This window comes from Dermacentor andersoni, chromosome 11 (genome assembly GCF_023375885.2).
Source record: "Dermacentor andersoni chromosome 11, qqDerAnde1_hic_scaffold, whole genome shotgun sequence".
Classification (NCBI taxonomy): Eukaryota; Metazoa; Arthropoda; class Arachnida; order Ixodida; family Ixodidae; genus Dermacentor; species Dermacentor andersoni.
In genome coordinates this window covers 66,752,881-66,773,015 of record NC_092824.1, presented here as the reverse complement: position 1 = coordinate 66,773,015, position 20,135 = coordinate 66,752,881, and the positions used below count along the sequence as shown (strand labels likewise).

At 46.9% G+C, this 20,135-nt stretch overlaps 1 protein-coding gene across 1 annotated transcript; it reads left to right on the top strand.

The window, feature by feature from the left end:
• The first annotated feature begins 1,685 nt into the window (after positions 1–1,685).
• LOC140212814 (uncharacterized) lies at positions 1,686–17,998 on the top strand. The gene is made up of 5 exons (XM_072285648.1): positions 1,686–2,033; positions 3,599–3,719; positions 9,942–10,068; positions 13,530–13,628; positions 15,914–17,998. Exons 3-5 carry the CDS (start codon positions 9,944–9,946, stop codon positions 17,130–17,132), a joined length of 1,443 nt encoding a protein of 480 aa, XP_072141749.1. The 5' UTR covers positions 1,686–2,033; positions 3,599–3,719; positions 9,942–9,943; the 3' UTR covers positions 17,133–17,998.
• Positions 17,999–20,135: the final 2,137 nt, after the last annotated feature.

Here is a 20,135-nt window from a genome sequence, read left to right as displayed (position 1 = left end):
AAGCTGATGATTGGTTCATATAACGGGGTACATAATGTCCAGTCCAGCTGCAAGTACGCCTTCGCCATGCATTGGCACGTCCACTCGTTGCTTCGATTGCCCGTTTTCAACTGAAAGCAACTGATTTCGCCTCGTGTTGCGCATGCGCCCTGCGCGCACGCATGGAAAAGCGCGTGTCCGAAAAAACGCGAGCGAAAATGGACGGTGTTTCCAAGCAAGGAAATAACGGTAACGCGACGTCCTTGTTTGCGTAGTGTCCACGTCTCTTCCGGTGAACGAACTCGCCGAAGGGGAGAGGCGGAGCACGGGTGATGGCGACGCTTTCTATAGATAGCAGGTCTGGGCACTGTCCTTGATGACGCCGTGCTTCTTGGAGCGAAACTTCCATTGCCAAGCTTGGCGTGACGAAAGCGGTGACGTCAAAATGAGCGCGGCTTACTCGGGAGCATTCCCCCATTAAATTTCATGACAGCCTGGCAAGGTAGCGTGGCGTCATGGAACGAAGCGCAGCGGCCGCGTGAATTCTCTTTGTATGTAGATTACACTGCTTTCTGATGAATGGCAGCTTAATCTTCTACATCGTTCCGCGTTTGTGCAGAACACAGTTAAATCACCATTGCGTTCGTTAAAGGCTTGTTGCAGCAATCTAAACAACGACATTTTAAAAGCAAATGCATACGTAGGCAAATAACTACAGACAGCGTTAATGGAGTATACGTATATCCAGCAGGCTACGTATTCCATGCAATGTGCAAGCGACCGGATGTGGCAACAAGGAAACACCCGCCCGGGAGTCATGCCGTGCAACCATAGGTTTGCCCGTTCCTTGAAGAATATGTCTGGCCTCAAGGCACGATACACCGGTGGTGTTACCTGCTTGCCGCGAATTGTCACCAATTTGTGCCCGCGTATCAGTGGTTAGAAGAAAGTGGGTAGCGCGACAAGAAGCACGTAAGTTTGCTTCTCGAAATGTTCGGTGGGAATTGTGTGTAAAATCCCTTCGAGTTTTGGCAAGGTGCGCATCCACCAAACAAGCCGCTACTGTAAATGATCGTTTGTGAGAGTGCGCGCTGTCGGTTCAGAATGGGACGGGCGCACGTCTACCGCATCACTGCAAAGCTTGCACGCTCGAATCGTTGTTGGCGACCACAGGTAAACTGCAGAAGAGCAGGGATACCGTTCCACGGGCACTGGAGGAGGCGTTTTTACATCAGAAAATTTGGTAACAGGTGCATCAGCTTTCCTTGGTTACTAAAAAAAATTAATTACGGGGTTTTGCGTGCCAGATATGAGGCACGCCGTAGTAAGGGGCTCCGGAATAACGAAGACCGCCTGGGCTTCTTTAACCGTGCTCCTTCATTGTCACAAGAGAGTTTAGTTTTCTCGGTGATAGGACGTGATAGTTTGGGTGTCAACCTGTCGGCCAGGTCTTTCGTTGCGTTGTTGCGCGCATTTCTGGGGTTATACGTAGTAAAACTGTCGGAAAAACTTTATCAGTATAGACACTCAGGACTCAGACAGTTGCTTTCCTGATGGATATTTCTACGACAGAAACGCGCATGCGTACTCTGATCTCGTGCTGCGTGCGCGGTCCTATCAATTTAGCTTGCCACACGTTGAGATGAACATCCGAGGCTGACGCGCAAGAACAAACACGAGGTACGCACGTACGTGCCTCCAGGAATACTTTTAAGCCTCGTGTGTGGGCCTTGTGAAGGTTTTGTTACACGGGAAAATTGTACTGCTTGTGTCGGCCCATCCACAAGCACTGGCGTGCTTAGGTGGTCAGGAATTTTTTATCCAACGTTACCGGCAAGAACAACAGGTACTTTTGCGTTGCGTTATTTTCACTGTGAATCGGAACCCAACAAGCCCAATCTTCTGTGCTGTTAGCGCGAGTCAGTTGGGAAGGTATTGTGCGACTCGCAAATCCAGGCTGTCTTCGAGATCGTCCCTGGCTGTGGCTCCGGCTAAGAGGAAGTAGCCAACGTTGATGACGTAGAGCTCCCACTGATGCTTCACGTGTACCTGCGGTAGGTAATTTTACGGTAATTTAAAGGTTCTACGCGGGACAGCTAGTCAAACATGGCTCAGCACAAATTATCGGCAGCTTAATAGAATATTTCAAAATTTGCAATTTTGCATTAACCATATGTTAATGTTAACTTCGCGTGGCCAAAGGGCCTTGCAATGCTGCAGATAAATGCTGCTGATGAAGAGACTTTTTTTTTACGTTATGGAATGGGGCCTAAACATAATTAAGCACAGACAGAAGCGTGCGTCTGTTTTACATAAAGGAAGAAGTAGTGGGCAGATGAATTTTAATGCTTCCCTTAAACATTGTTGGCATCAGTCGTTCTCCTCGGCCGCGACAGAAATCTGCAAGGAACTGCCGAGTGCTTCCTGCGATGAAAATTCTACTGATGGATTTGAACGCACCGTTCACCTCTGCTACATCGTGCTATATAGTGGGCCTCTGACATTACGTTGTTTGTTTTTGCCGCGTGCACAAACTTTGTGTTCACGTGCGGGACAGTACACTGAGTTTAAAGACATTGAATTTGTATACTGTGGCAGCGCTCACGAAAGGCAATTCTCGGCACGGACACTTCTTGGACCCACGCGGCGTACTCATCGACCTGAGGTTCAGACACCTCCTGCTCGACCGAGAAATTGGCGTTGCAAAGGGGGCATCGTGCGATTGCGCTGAGGGAAAGCGCGGGTCATGGTGAGGAACTTCAGTCAGGAATATATAAGCGCTTGAACAACCGCACGAAGATCGCAGATATGGATGAAATTGAAGCAGTCGGTGATGCATTTGAACTCTCGGATTCTAGCGAACTTACAACAACAAAACGCTGTCCGTGTTTCCGAAACAGCTTTCGATATTGATCCAAGTCTTTCCAGGCATAAGCAAGAGCAGCTCAAGGGTATCCGCATCAATACAAGAACTGCTTCTCGTCGTCATCAAGGATTTGGCAAACACGAGTTGCTGAGCCTCGCTTAATAGCCGTAAGATGTCCTCGACCACTCCGCCAGAGCCCCATGCCGAGTTCCGACGCGAGAACGTGAAGCTATCAGTTAACAAGTCGGCAAAATGCTGTGGGGCATAATCAAGCCATCGAAAAGCCTATGGGCGTCTCCTGTAGTCTTGGTGAAGAAAACGGGTGGAACTGTGCGTTTGTGCGTTGACTACCGACGCCCGCACAAAATCACGAAGAAGGACGTATAGCCTGTTCCACGGACAGACGACGCATTGAACCGACTCTGTAATACAAGGTATTTTTCATGGAATGGTCATATAATAGGCTAGTGACAAATTGAAGTCTATGAGAGGGATCGGCACAAAACCGCCTTTATTACGTCAGACGGCAATCATCGTGTGAAGTGTCGCTCGTACATTCTCAAGCAACACGTACCTTGATTTTGCTGATAGCGCTACTTGTTGGATGCTCCGATAAGTTACCGTGAGAATTTTTTGTCTTACATTGCTTATGAACTTGTCCGTCTATTTGTGCATGACCCGCAGCAAACAGGTACTCATGAAAAAAGATTACCAAAGGCTGATGCGTGACATTCATTTTCTTGGCACATCTAGACTTGGCTACGAAAGAAATATCGGGACAAAGAACCATGGCGACCAGGACGGGCAACGGGGATCCAGAAGCCGTAGTCACTTGGAATCAAGGAGGACACAGACTCTTCCAAGAAGACATGGGGTGAGCCTTCCTCGAAGAGGCAGTGCTTGTGTCGAGTGAGCTCCTGAACGACAGTTCGCATTGTGGTGAACGCGGTTTAAATCGTGGATCCGGGATCTGTAGGAGGTGCGACGTAGTGCTAACGTCTTTCTCTCGAATTTACTGCTAAAGCGCCACTGAAAGTTTTACCTATTTATTAATTATTTACTTGCTTATTTATTTATCAAACATTGTTGAAAGTCTGAAGGCACTTTAGAAAGAATTGGGATACTATAGATGAACTACGAAGTGAGCCAATAAAGAATATCATGAGGGATCTTTCAAGACGATCTTGAAATTACCGGTGCCATTGAGGGCGTGCGGGAAGGTGTTCTCTAACACAAGGGGGTCATGTCATGATACGAATTAGTGAGGTTCGCAGACGTGCTTTGTAACGGTGGTCACTTTGAGATATGTAGTTCGCGAGTAGGAAAAAAAAAAAAAACGATTGTCTTTTAAACACGATTGTGCTGATAAATATTATGAAAAAGGGACTTGAAGGTTTGCGCCTTGGACAAAGAATTATAAGAATACTGTTTAGACGGACTATAAGTAAAAATATTCAGTCGAGCTAGGCTGAAAAAAGTTCGCTCTATACTAACGTAATTCGCCAGTCACAGGGATAACAGACTTCTTGTACCCTTTGAAACGGGGAGAGGACAAATCGTCACCAAGCCTGCTTGAGTTACTTAGCTATGCTATCAATGCTTTTCCTCCTAGCGTTCGTGTATACATCTCTTTAATCTTCTCTATCTACCTTGTACCGCGGCCTATGCCTGCAATGTATTTGGTCGTATCAGTCGCTCCCCTGCTTTTTGTTCTCCCAACACTACCGTGAAGGTCTCTTGCTTATCTCGACTGCTGACAGGTTTATGCTTTCGTCTACTTTGAATACAAGAGCTTCTGGAAGCTGTACGTTACGTGCTGGTCTCGCGGGGGTGAATCCCTTCGCATTCCATTAAAATGTGCTGAGTGGCCTCCGGATTTTCGCTGCAGCATACACATGCCTCGACTGATTGCGAATATTTGCTCCGGTGTGTTTGCTAAGAGAAAGAGCGGTGTGGCGTCACCTATTGTGGACTAGGGTATCTCTCGCGCGACGTCAGCATTGGCTGAATCACAGAAAGCGGCATAGAGAAAGGTCACGTGGCGATTACTGAACTAGCTCGTCTTGGCACGGGCGGACCAAATCGAGAAGCAGCAGCGGGACATTCGGCGTGAACTTCCCTACGTAACAAATGATGAGGCGTAGTCGAACAAGGAACGACGCTTTAAGCCAACGTTTCGACAAAGGGACTTGTAGCCAGTGAAGCAACTGCTTTCCTTATCAGCGTTTTTAGAGAGTTCTAGTTTAGGGGACGCAAGCGGCTTGCGTACGCAGGAACTAGGGGCGACGGTACTGCGCATGCGCAGACGCCTACGTCTGGATCTGCGCATGCGCAGTACCGTCGCCCCAAGCTCTTGCGTACGCAAGCCACTTGCGTCCCCTAAACTAGAACTCTCTATTATCTACGCGTAGCTCACTCTCCGCCACCTTCAGTGGGCGAGGAGGAGGATAAAAGGCCGGGGCTCTGGAGAGGGGACAATTGTTCGTGCGCCCTCCAAAGCGGTCAAATAATTTTGTACGCTCAGCAGCGGTGTGCTGTCGATATTGATTCTACCGAAATTCGCCCTAAAGCTCGTGCTTGTCGCTGTTGAGGCTACCACAAGTCCTTACGGGGACGGGGTTTCGGCGGCCTTCAACAGCGGCTGATTGGAGCACGAACCAAGTTGACCATCGCAGAGGGTTCGCACTGGAAGACGACATGACGTAAAAAAAAATATAACAGAAGTTTAATACATAGTTGCGGGTGAGCGGTGCGCTCCAAGACAAAAAGTAGAGAAGCGTTCGGCGTGCGTGCTCCTGCATGCAAGGGTAGAGATGTCCACGTGGCGTCTCGCTGGCCTTATACCCTACAACATTGCTCCCCGGTAGAGGGCCTTGTCAGCACACCGGTCAGGCCGCATAGAGGAATTCGGAGAGAAACCACTCACTGGCGCAGAGGGGTTGAACGTAGGAGAGAGGGGAGTGGGATTTGTACATGCCGTGCATAATTCCGTCGCACAAACCCGGCGGACAAGTCTTTTCATGTTGACGAGCGTGACGATTAGGCACGTCGAGTCTTGGCCTTAGCTCTTGGATTAGGCACGTCATCAGGCAGATTAGTCAGATTAGTCAGTCGGATTAGGCAGATTAGTCTTGGATTAGGCACGTCGAGACAGGCGTTTGGCCCATCCGTTCCATTCATCGCCGCACACAGTGAACCGTAACATCGCCTACATAACCATGCGGCTTGCTTAATTCCCCCCCCACCCCCCCGTCGTGTTGACGGCGTAAACTTGTGATGGCTTGTTGCGAAGGACAGAGTCAGTCGGTGATCATTGGCTGTGTCGTGAAAGGGACTTGGAAGCGGTTCTTGTAGCTAGAAAACAAAAACATATGTTCACGGAACAACTCGCCGTCGTGGCTTAGCGGCTATGGCATTGCTCGGCTAAGCACGAGGTCGCGGGATCGAATCCCGGAATAGGCGGCTGCATTTCAGTGGGATCAAAATGCAAGAAAACACCCGTCTATCGTCAGCTGGGTGGACGCTAAAGAGCTTTAGGTAGTTGAAATTAATTCGAAGTCTCCACTACGGCGTGCCTCATCATCAGATCGTGGTTCTGGCACGTGAAAACCGAGGAATTTTTTTTTTACTCTTAACGTAACAAAAATATCCTTCTCTAAGTTTGCCCATAGTCGCAAGACATGGATCTGCAAGCGCGGTCCGGGGCTTGTTGTAAACACGGGAAAACAATCAAGACAGAGCAGTGACGAAAATCGCCTAAATCCCAAAGTTCGTTTCAGCATTTGCACGGTTACCCGCTCGGCTTAATTTCGTATTCTTGTTTACAGTGCCTGTTGTGAACAAATGCCCAGCGTGGCACCTCGCTCGAGGTCGCAGGATCAAATCCCGGCCGCTTGAATTTCGATGGCGGCGATATACAAAAGCGCTCGCGCACATAGATTTACGTGCAGGTTAAACAATCCGATAGACAAATTATTCCGGAGTCACGCGCTACGGCTTGCCTCACATTGAAATCGGGTTGTTAATTAGCACGTAAATCCCCAGAATTATTTTTGTGTGTGTGGGAGGACCCGCAACTGCACTACTACAAGGCAATACTTAGTTTCCCAATTTCTCTTAAACTCACTCGTCACGCTTAAGGAGGTCCTGTCTGCCGCTCCTTTTTGAACTTCTCTCTAAACACATGAGAACGAATAAGTAATTTCTCTCAGCCACTACTCCACCAATTTCGACAAGGGTTCTTGCATTCAAAGGCTAGAATCTAGTCGCTGGTGGAAGCAGATTTTTTTGTTTAGGTTATCAAAAAAAAAAAAACTACTGCCCCTTCCAGTCCGTGAAGATGGTCGAACAATGAAGGTGTGTTAATTACACCGAGCGTTGCGCCACGCAATTAAAACTTTGGAAGCAATCTATATTGTAAGTCTTTTGTTTCACCATGACATCACCTCATTTTCGCTTTTGCGGTAAGCGTCCTCTTCCTCAGGAGTACGCACTACTCGTGGTCTTCCGGTAGTTGTAGCTGGGGTGGAACGTGCGGAACCACCAATCCAAATCTCCGTATATTGGGCGCAAGGCCCACCGCTGCAGATCCGAGCGCTGCAATCGTTTTGACGTTTGGTTGGGCTGGTTTGACGGTTGTCGTCTTTGTGTTTCTTAACGAGGTTACGCACACGTTGGGCTGCGAAGGTGAGAACGAAGTCAGTGCCGGTATGCCCACAGTCCGCCGTTGTCGCTTGCATTCGATGTCTCGAGTTATCTCGGTGGTATGGTTAGCAGCATCCGCCCGGCATTGCCGCTTGCGATTCTTCAAGATTATATTGCTTCAAAAGTACACCTATCCGTCACGTAAGACAATGAATGGCTCATGCCCTCTTAAGCAATGGCTCATGCCCGCTTAAGCAACGGCTCATACCCCCTTAAGCAATGGCTCATACACCCTTAAACGCGGCCTCCCCATTACGACGACAGAAGAGGAAACTTCTACGCTGGAATGACGAGCGGCAACGGAGCCAGCTGTGGAGTATGAGGCAACAGAGTGTTGCGACTCGATGTGGCGTTTGGGCCAGGAATCCACCAAGTCCATCGATCAGTACGGCCGGTAGTAGGAATGAAGGAAAAAGGGGGTTCATTTTACCTTAGTTAAGCTGGCTCCAGATACGGAAGCCCACTCCGCATAGGAGCATCTTAAGAGGAAGCTTTAGCTCGGGCCCAACTCCGACGCGGCCTATTCAAATACATGTAAAACGCAAAAACGCTTTTATTAGATAACCTTGGGACCGATTTTAATGAAGTTTGTTGCGTTTGAGAGAGAAAGTTAAATTCTAGTGACTGTTGGAAGCGGAATTTCGATTTAGGTCCTGGATCTTCTTAAAAGAATTTTCAAAAATTCGGAAGTTCGAAAAGAATAGAAGAACGAAGCTTACAAATTCATAACTCTGCATCAAAAACAGATATCGCGGTTTTGTAAACGGCATCCATTAGACCATTGAAAGCGGACAAATCTGATATGTCATTTTATATCTTACGTGAATTTGTTACGTTGTTTACAAAGGTTCTGCAAAAGCTGTATTTCCATATTACTAAATTTTTTTAGATTCATGTATAGCATATCAATTTTGTCCGCTTTAGATGTACTATTAGATGCAATTCAAAGAATTGTATTATCGTTTTTAGTTTTAGAGTTACAGAGTTGTAAACTTGATAGTTTCTTTTTTTTTAATTTGCAATATTTGTCAATATTTAATAAAAAATTAAGGACCTAAATCAAAAATTCGAAACCAACAGTCACTAGATTTTAAGTTTTTCTTTTAAAAGCAACAAACCTCGTCAAATTTGGTGCAGTGGTTGCCGAGAAAAACGAATTCTCCTTTTACATGTATTTAGATAGGAGCACCCGAGCTAAAGCTTCCTCGAAAAGACCTCCACTTATAATCCCGCCGTCTTCCCAAGGCAACTAGACTAGGGAATCTGATGACTGTATCTCCACCAATCATAATAGTCGAATCGGTAGCAATACCAGGCTCATGATGTCGCATCGTTCCACAGCGCTCCACCTCCGATGGTGCTAAATATGTAGGCCCTGATGAACAGTTGGGGTTGCCTCGTGGTAATCGTCTAATTAAGGCCCTCGGTGGTGTTGAGACGTAACAAGAGTCAGACGTCAGTGACGGCGATTTCGTTCGAAACCGGAAACTGGGACTGCGTAAGTCCGGCTTCAAACCGGAAGACAAGGGGAAGAGCGCGGAGGGTACACGTTCTCAGTACGTGTTTCGGCGAGAACTGGTATGGAAGAGCCCCACGCCTGGCCACCGAGACGGAATGTATTGTTGCAGTTCAGTAGCGTTTGCTATACAGCCGAGCCTTCGCAGAGGAGTAGATTGTTTTGGTGGCGCGCGAGTTCTCGTAGCTCGTGGGCGAAGAATTCGGTTGCTATGTGTAACCACTGCACCACTGACACCTTGCTTGCTAATCGTCTGGAAGTCGCCAATCACCTACAAAGTATGGATGCGCCACCAATATTTTTTTTTTCTGCTAGGTGTCCCTGCAAGGAGGAAGAGGCAGGGTAACTCACCAGCTGTGGGCAGTTGATCCTGCCCTTATATGAGAGGAAAAGAGGGAAAACGGAAAAAACGGACATGGACATTTTGAAAGCTTACTGCTCCTAATGAATCAGTCAGAACCGAGAACTTAGTAAAGTATGTAATGTACTTGTTTACTGGAAAAGTAGAGCAAATGAGTTGATTCAATGGTTGCAGAAATAATAAAAAAGTATACGTCGTTTTTCGGCTTCGAACACCGTAGTGTTCCGTTTTTGCCTTATGGAATACAGCGTAACAATTTCTAGAAGAATTCAGCATTGGAAAAGCTCGATCGCGCTCGATTTTTGTCCCCAAGAAGTTCTTGCTTGCAATGAAGGCATTATGCCAGAAAAAAAAAAAAAAACGAGTACGCATGGCAGTAGCGTTCCCCTACCGCTTTTAACCTAAACGAAAACTTGCTACTTTTCACCATTTCTCAGCACGGAATTAATGCGCCTTATGAATTGCTATTGCACAGTGGCGAGTGAACACCTTTGCTGTTCTTTGGGGCCATATAGATATGACTGACAACGGAAGCGCCACTTACCCGCCTCTGCTGTCAAGCAGCAGCACCAATCACTCAAAGCCCAGCACAAGCCGTGCTGGCATGGATGAAGCGTCCGCCATTTTGGACGAGGACACGAGGTGAGGCCAACTTTGAAAAAGTTCATTTGCACGAAGCCAATCAGAGACGGCACGGAGTGCTGCCTGTGGTGAAATTATGCAGGGGGGGGGGGGGGGATCTTGCTGGAGAGGGCACCTCTGATTCCTTAAACGGCCACTCTATCAACTGTTGTTTTGAGCATGCGGCAGAGGGAGCTGGTATTAGCATGCTGTCATGTGCAACACACTCGTAACTCGTACGATTGTCACGTATTCGCGAATGCTTTACCTGTTGCGTGCTCCTTATGCTTTACCAATTAGACCGTTGACTGCCCAGTGACATAAGTTGGCATGCAAGAGGTTAGCCAAGGACAAACAGGCAAGGCGCAAAGGAGGTTCTCGAAGAATAGTAATCGCTATAAAAAAAAGAAAGATAAAATTCGCGCAAGGAACTTCACTGTGACTGTAGCCTTGTGTGGATGCCCCAAATGATAGTGTTACAGAAAATACTTAATCAAATATTGCAAAGCAGATATTCGACTAACCTAGCTCCTTCTCTGGTTTCAATATCATCGGATGGATAAACGTAAGTAGTCCATCAATTCCATTTTACTACAAGTGCGGCTTAGAAGGGGCACGACAGCGTATTTTGGTGTATGGAATATCCAATTGCCGAGACAGACACCACCGCTTATTCGTTCAAGAACAAAAATGGGAGCCTAGAAACGCTGCCAGCGACAATTTGTTCTAGGAAAATGTTGGTCTTCAAACTAAAAAAATAAAATAAATGAAATCTTTGTTGTTCGAGGTATGGCGCTAAAAACTTGCGCAGGTATGAATTGCTGTGTGGTTATTTTGAGTACGAGGTCTATTTTCTTGTTTTTTATCGATTGCTTCTAATTATGCAAGTTTCTTTTAAATAAGTGTCTGCAAATTTTTTTTCGAAACGTCAATACCTTACATTCTCCTAAAGAGGGTATCAATGGCTTCCGTTCGATTCAGTAATTGTCTTTAGAACAACGGTTCCGATACTTGCAGTTACGCTCCGGAGCAACAGTATGTATTTTTTCCAACTCGAAATTCTGGCAAGTCTTGCAGTAGGCTCGGCAAATCAGTGCAGTTGGTCCTACGGAGCTGGAAAGCCACCGCCTCTGCTGCTTCCGCACTCCGTACTTCTTGCCTCTGGCGCAGGTGGTCCTGCTCTTTCCTCCTCTCCCTCTAGCGTGTCCATTTCTCTCCCGTCTTTCTATCGGTTCCTTGGGGTGCGAGCTCTCTTCTTTATTTTATCTTTCTATTTTTTTTCGCGTTCGCTCTCTCTCTTTCTCTCTCCCTCCCTAATTTACCAGAAAATTGGAGGGGCTTTCATGTGTGCATCAGCTCCATGGCTGCCGCCTTCGGTTTGTCGCGCGGGTCAATGACTTCATAGGCGGAACACAATACAAGGTGTCTAGAAGGCAACCGGAGAGGGGAATCTATCATTTTTTGCGTGAGGGTGTAAGCAGCCTGATGAACGCAACGGAATTAATTTTCGTCCTCAGGTTCCCGATGACATTGTCAGGAATCGCAACCGTTTTCTTACCGTGTTTAAAGGGACACTAAAGGGAAGTATTAGGTAAAGCTAGATGAATGTTAAGCATTCTCTTATTGGGAATTTGTTTTTCTTTAAGAGAGAAAAATCAGGAAACTGAAAAAAAAAAAGAAGACGGTGAGGCGCTTCCTGTTGAGGACTGCGGTACATGTTCCGTAACGTCGGCGCTAGGTGCATAGAGTTTCCCTCTATAACACCTAGAGGGAAATCTGGCGCCACCGTCTATGGGGATTTCCTAAGGGGCGCTGTGCCGTCATGGGAATGACAGTATATGTATGGTGTGTGGAATGGGGCAGTGTATCGTCTGCACGGAAAAACAATGGGAGAACTGGGGACGCTTCTGCGATGACGCCACCAGTAGGGCGCTGCGATCGGCCGGCGTGCCTAGCACGCGAAATTTAAACATCTTGTGGAAAAACACAACGGAAATTCTTATAACTTGCGAAAAATAAAATAGAAACTGTTAATACATCAATAACGCCGTCTATGCTTGCACGTTACTGACCACAGATCATGCAGTGCTCCTGATCGTCTGCTCAGCCAATGGCTCAGCGTTTCGGTTGCCGAAGACACACACTCGTCTGCTCGTTCCGTTCGGTAAGCACGCATATGTTTTTAGTATTTCGAAAGACACAAGGATGAAAAGTGGGGAAAGAGCAGCTGCACTGTGCTTGGTCGGTTGCACGGGATTCCTTTCGTTTTGTATCAGCCAGAAAAGCGGACGCCAGCTTTCACTGAAGAAAAAATAAATACTGTTGTGTGACGAATGCAGCCGCTAACGTTTAGATATTTCGCTCCATAAAAGGGCGCCGAAGGGCAAGAATATAGCCAATGCTCTCAATGTGCCCGATCTGAAGCAGCCCGGATTCATATCATTCATATCCTACTATGATTCATGATGATTCATATTCTACTAAAACTGCACGTGAAAAGCTGTTTTAGCTTTATTATTACACAAAGACATGTTTTGTTTAACTATGAGAACTTGTTGTTGCATGTACAATTATATGAAACGTAAAAAGTATCAGCGGGCCGCTAAAGTTGGAGGACAGACGACAAGATTCGCGCTAGCTTCGAAACAGTTTGTTCTTGCTTTTCTTCGCTTGGTTATACATTGTAGGTGAGTAAACCTCACTGGAAGATTTATTATGCGTGAATGGAACCATTTTATGAAGATTTTACTTTAAGAATGCGTTATTTGTGTAACCAAATCCGCGTTCTAGACGAAGCCTCTTACAACACCAACCAACACAAGCCTCACAGACACATATACCGTCATTCCCAGGACGGCACGGCGCCCCTTAAGAAACTCCCATAGACGGTGGCGCGAGATTTCCCTCTAGGTGTTATAGTGAGAAACTCTATGGCTGATTCTTACGGGAGATCGCGTGGAAATGACGTCACTCATCCGCTTTTGCGCGAGCGATTAAAGTGAGGAGCAGCCGCCGTACCTTCAACGGCAATATTCTACACAGTAAAATGACGTATTGGCACGCGGGAAACGATGAGAGAATTCTAGGCGAATAATTTATTGATCTAGGTCGACTCAATATCTTCTTCCAGTGTCACTTTAAAAAAGTGTCGTACGACTCCTTTAACATCAGGTCGCCGCCTAAAAGGACTCTGGTTATAGATTAGACAGTGAGTGACATTGGGGCATATGGGTCCGCGGAATATATCTGGCGTTAATAGCACCTGCTTATGCCAGCTTTGTCGCACCCGTAAGTTGTGTAAGTAGTGTTTATTTAAGGAAAAAATGAGCACAATAATTTTATTATGTAGTAGGCACTCATAAAAGAGAATTATTTTTACTGCGATATTAGTTGTATAGGGACACTCAAGGCGCCCTCAAATCGGTGCCATGACCATGCTTTCCCGGGTAAGCGTACACGTGTTTTGCATTTACCAACCGCAGCAGCTGCAGCAGCACCATCAGTAGCAACGACGAGTCAAAGTCCAGTACATGTATGGCGGGCATGGAGGAAGCAGTGGCCATCTTGGAAGACGACGCGAGGTGAGCACTGCTAACGATATGTTTCGTTAAATAAAATTCCTATAAATCGCATGCAGAAGAAAAAAGGTCAACCCATCGCGCGATAACATTTGCCGAGGCAATCTCCTCTTTGGTACGGGAGTGGTGCTGAGTGAAATATTCTGGTTTTATTTTGTGGCCGTGCAGAGAAGGTCAGAACCTATTATTTGCAGCGCAAGTTAAACATGATGAAGTTATATATAGAGTATGTACTGCGGCACTCAAGTCATAGACTTGCCGCCTTGTCTGATACTACAAGAATATTTCGGTTAAAGGAGCCCTGGAACGCGCTTTGAACATGTTAAGAAAACGTTGCCGAATTAGTAACGAGGTTCCTGTGAACATGTGAACCAAATGTTACTGCACTGCATGCCGCTGGAAATTCACAATCTCGTGCCAAAAGAACTGAGCAGACGCAATTGCTCTCGCATCCACGATGTCGTCATCGGAAGCTGATCGCAATCAGTTGGTCGACCAACGCTATTGGCTGATTTGGTGATCGCGAGAACAATCTCGGTAATGCATAATTGCTAATTTTGAGTTCAGTAAATAAAAAAAAAACGTATATGCGTGCGATCTCAAAAAAAAAAAAGGCAGAAAAATAATTTCACGTTTGCACAACGCGTAGCTGCGTCTGCTGCGCGTAGCCGTCTGCGACGGCAGCGACGTGCTCCGTGGCGTACTCTACCGTGGCTACCACGAGGTGGCGCGACGAGTCAACTTTTGGCCCTCTTGGCTTCTCCGCTGTATAGCTTCCGGCGCGCTAGCGGAGACAAAGAGAGAGAGAGAGAAAGGCGGCTATCTGTGCGATAACTCCACGTATAGTTGAAGAATTAAAAAAAAAAAACATTGCGGCATGATTTTCGTGGGACGACTTACTTTAACAGCGAGTCCGTTCGATAATCAGTTTGAAAAGTGTTTCGAGGCGCCTTTAACATATTGCTTGTTACGTAACACATATATTGAAGTTTTTGTCTCAATAAATGAGCATTAGTCGTTTTGTTATCATTATTCATCACTTGAGTTCATTGCTCTACATTAATGAACATAACAAACTCGCCAGAGGCTTGCACCTAGCTTCTGCAGTTGAGAGTGAATACGCGTGCTTGATTGGAAATTTACCGAGCTAGGTTAAGCTTAGGCTATGTTCTATATTGCGACTGACTTTGCAAAAAGAGTGACACTTGCTTGCGATATGTATGTCTCGTAATGCTGATAGCAGTTTACACTAAATTAGGAGAACCATATTTAAGTAGTAGCCTTCATTTAGGACCGTACAATTCTATTTAAAGCCACTATTGCTACGCGTGACGGCGCTCGTTTATTCATTTGTTTAACTTGGTAATTTATTTATCTGGTTATTCATATATGTATATATTACGTAATACAGTCTAGTTACTGTTCAAGCAGGTGGAGCTGCAAAATATCTAAAAGGTAGCAACAGGTGGGTTAAAGCAGGACATAAAATTTTATGAGTCCCGTCAACAATAACAGAAATAAATATAAGTACACAACTGCATAGCACATCAGCGGTAAAAGTAATAGGGGCAAATTTTAATAAATTTGCAAATTCGCTTGTTTCACGGACAGCACAGAAATTCGATCCGGGAAGTGTTTCTTCGCAATTGTAATGTAGGGATGGAGTTATGGTACATGATGTTCGACGGGGACAGTTTCACCGAAGGTTACCAGAAATGACGTGAACTGTGCACTGCCTCGTAATTTGTAATTTATAATTATCGTTAACGCGGAAGAGGTTCTAAAGAACGAAGACGGTCTTCCCATTGGGGGGCGAAACAGTCATTTTTAAATATAGAACATACCACTTCCGTGGGCACCCCCATCTCATGACTACATCCTCAAAATTCTTAGTTTTCGACTCGAAGATGTCCGAATATTCTCAACGCTTTAACCAGGCAAGCTTCTCAGTAAGACAATCCCACATATTTGTACTCGCCTACTTATTTTACATGTCGGCTATGTTTCACGTACTAGGCGAACAGTAAGAATTCCGTCCTATTCGCGACTCGAAGGAGGACCGTTTTTTTTTTCTCAGGGTTAGGCGTCGTACAGCGCCAACTGCACTAGTCTTCGATTACTGCTTAACGAGAGCCCAAATCGAGCGATAGACACAAATGCACGAAGTTATCACTGAAGTCAAATGAGATTAGTTCGCCCAGCTCTCTAATTAACGAAAGCGCGTCGCAATCTGCCGGAACAGCAGTCGGTGCGCCATTTTAAACCGTTTTGTCGGGCTGTACTTGCAGGAACGTTACCGGAACCGGGGAAAAGGAACGGCAAGAGTTCGGCAGTGACGTCTGCAGTGGCAAAGCCTACAGCAGACAGGATGCCTCGCGCAAGAACGCTGTCCAGCAAACGGAAGATAAAGCCCGCGTTACCGGAGCACGCGTTCAGCCCCCCGCGAAGAAGTCCAACTCCGCGGGACAGCGCCGAAAGCGCGCGCGCCACAAACGCTCCACAAAGTCGCGCGCCACCAACGCTCCACAAAGTCACGTGGCACCAACGCTCCGCAAAGTCGCGTGCCACAAACGCTCCACAACGTCACGTGCCGCAAACGCTCCGCAAAGTCACGTGACACCAACGCTCCACGAAGTCACGTGCCACGAACGCTCCGCAGAGTCACGTGCCGCAAACGCTCGACAAAGTCACGTGGCACCAACGCTCCGCAAAGTCGCGTGCCACAAACGCTCCACAACGTCACGTGCCGCAAACGCTCCGCAAAGTCACGTGACACCAACGCTCCACGAAGTCACGTGCCACGAACGCTCCGCAGAGTCACGTGCCGCAAACGCTCCGCAAAGTCACGTGCCACGAACGCTCCACAAATGCGAGACGTGCCCAAAGTCGTTCGCGCGAGCCGCCAACCTTCGGGCGCACCAACGCGCCCACGCCGGCGAGAAACCGTACAAATGCGACGCGTGCGGCAAGTCGTTCACGCAGAAGGCCAACCTCAGCGCGCACCACCGCACGCACACGGGCGAGAAACCGTACCTGTGCGAAGTGTGCGGCAATTCCTTCCGGCAGATGGCGACACTTAACGTGCACCGACGCACACATACGGGCGAGAAACCGTACAGTTGCCAAGCGTGCGGTAAGTCCTTCACGCAGAGGGCGAATCTGAACGCGCATCGATGCGCGCCCTGGAGCCGGACGTCCCACGCGGGCCAGAAATTCGCCGAATCGTTCGAATGCGAGCGAGACCTCGGTGACTGGCTCGACCTGCCTACGGGCGCTGGAGCTTCCGCTCGCGAAATGTGCAACGAATCTTTTTCGGACACCCCAAGTCTTGGACTTGACCGTAGTAGCCACGCCGAGGAAATGCCGTACCAGTGCGATTACTGCGAAGCGTTTTTCGCAGACAGGTCGGCCCTCGACAGACATATGTGCCAGAAATTCGCGTGCGTTCTGTGCGGAGCGTTTTTTCCGGACACGGATCAACTGATCGCTCACCTCAAGGCGCACTGAAGTGTTCGGCGCTCGCAGCGTGACTGGCACACGGACTAAGCGGACTCGCTGCCAGACAAAGTCTAATTAGTGAGCTGCAAGTGCTTTGTGTAATTAGAGCGTCGAAACAAATGTACGTCGAGGGTTCTTGATTCCTCGTTCAGTGATATAAGTTTTCTCGGCAAGCGTTTTCACAGTGTTCTAGTAAGGAACGTTTATTACACTTTTCCACCCTGCAGTGTCAATAAAAAAGAACGTTTGCTGCCATAAAGTATTTTTCTAAGGCAATGGCGTGTTTTCTAGCAGAATAGGTGTGAAGCTCCACCAAATATTGAGGTACTTGGGGGCAGGTTGCGTACGAGAGAAAGTACTTGGAGATACTCTTGCGATAATATTTAGCCGCAGAGTATGCAAAACATTTCTTCTTTATTGTAATTTTGTTCGATGTATTGAGCTTTTTCTTTCTGATTGCCGAGATGCATGTGAGTCAGTCTTTAGCTCGTTTACTGATGCAGAAGGTTTTTTTATTTCTGCGCCCCAAACTGGGAGCTGATGACATTGCATGGTGATACTGCATTAGGTTCAAATCATTGTAGTTTCACTGTACTGTATGATCTACTGCAAATTTCTTTTCATTTAACATTGGTTTGACTTAGCGAAACCTTTGTCAGTCTTAAAGAGCATTTTTTTTTACCCACTCGGAAGTCGTGTGTATTGACTCTCACTTTTCTGCTGTTAGAGCTGTAGAATCCTTTTAGCCTTATGTGAAAAACATATTCGTGCGAGCAATGATTAGGCAAGTAACGTATGGTGCTTAGGTGTATGACTGATTAAGCCTTATCTTGACGGAATTTCAGTCGATAAATAAAGGCAAGCTGCTTATGGAATATGCAAGTCGTCTGTGTCGACTCGCATTGCCCTACTTGAAGATATGCAATCTTTTCTTTTTTTTTTTTTAGTCCAATGGGACAAGGGAGAGTTGCAGTGAGGATAGCTGTACTTTGTTCTGCCTGCTACATTCCATACTGGAATGGGGTGAACGCGTTGGATGAAGTAATAAGCCCGGCAACAACATTGTGCTTGGATGCGCTGATCATTACGTTGGTGTTACCACTCGTACATAAAGAAAAGAAGACAAAAAAAAACGGCTACCGTCTTCGCCGAATTGTCACAGTTAAATATTATCCTACGGCGCGAAAGGTGCCTGGCAAGTGCGCGATTTCTCGATCGTTCTCGCCCATTATAAGGTGCAATGAACACGTCTAATGAGTCTTCACCCGCTAAGTGAATAGCGTAATACATTATCGAAAGCACAAAAGCGAAACGAAAACAAGGAAAGGGGACGGTGAGACAAGTGAAAATATCGGACCTAACTTGAGATAGACAGGCTTTCATTTCAGTGATGGAACGTGTATGACAGTGCATCAAGTGGCAATAAAGGAATCTGCGCCCTCGTTCAGCCGATTCAGAACTGAGCGGGGAAGAGCTATCGACTTCTTGAGAATTGCTCTCCAGATGTCGACACCCGACAATTGAAACCATGGTAAGACAAATAAAATTATTGTTACGCGATAACTGAAACGGGGTTGTCATTTCGAGGTACGTGCAACATTTTTCTACGTTGTCACGACCAAACAAAGTGAAGGCACATCACGACACGAACAAATTGAAGGCACATCAAAAATGATACTTCACGCTAATTGAGAAGTTATTTATTTTTTTGCAACGAAGAAGCATTTGCATGCGCTGAGACGCTTCGTCAAAGGCATACGAACATGAAAACATTAAAAAAAAAAAAAAAAAAACGGCCCCGGGGTGGTCAGACAACGGTGCAAGCGCGCGGTCATGCAGTGCGCTAGCTGGTCGCAGGTTTGAAGACAAGTATGCCATTGATTTGCAAGACTACAAAACAGATGACGCACTGACACATTTCTTCTGAAGTTTTGTCATTATCTGCTCTTCCGTTACTTGTTTTCTAGTTACTACTTCGCGTTCAGTCCGGCAGCCGTTCCAATGCGCGCCGTTTGCTTAGCGCTGTTCCCCCCTGAATGTGAACAACCAACCAGCCGAGACTTTCAGGTTGAGTGGCCCTCTTATGCAGCAATTCACTACCATTTGTCATGATAGCCGCAAGGAGCAATCATAACTACTACTGTATACTGACTGTCGTGTGGACATTTGCAAGCTCGTCACGCAGCAGCTTCAGAGCCGACCGACAAGAAGGCGGCGGGTAGCACAGGCCTCTACAACAAAGGAAATTATAATCTACAACTCAAAGTAGGCGACACTAGGAGAAATTTGAACACAATGACGTCATTTTCTGGGAAATGACGCAGGGGTGTGACTGGCCAAGCAGCAGGCATCTGGACGAGGGAATGATTAGCGCTCGACAACGACTACTAGACCGTCACGGAAAGCAGGGAGGCCGCCATAGTCAGTTTGAAGGCCGAATGATGAAATGCGGCCTTACGTGAATTTGTTTCCACTGCGTATTTGCAACAACAAATAAAGTAACAGACTAACTGGTATCGGAAACTATCTAAGCAGTGCGATAACGCGTGTTGGGGTAAACACGGCCGCCCTTGTCACGCTCACCTAATTGCAGTTTCTACTGAAATACATATTAAGGAATTGTCCTTAACCATTTAGGCTGCCATTCTCGAAGAGATGGCACGCTGCTACGAGGACCTCGTCAAAAAAGACTGCGGCGCTCACTCGAATGTGACAAAGAGCGCATCGCTTCATCGTCGACAGGAAAGGGTATGCTCGAAAAAGTGCCGTCTCATGTGGCGTGCGCTCTCTCCCTCTCACCAGTGGAAAGCAAACCGTCGGAAAAAGGTTCGTGCTCGTTTTGGACGAAAGGACCGAGTCACCCGCAAACGCTGTCACATAAGTATCAGCGTGACGCGCTAAGAATTCATCGCCACTTGGCGAACAACGGGCCAGCCCTCCTAACACGTGGATGGCTCTGGCTAACTGAAATGCTTTCCAGCCTTCGATGCTCGGCAAACGATGCGCGTGCTT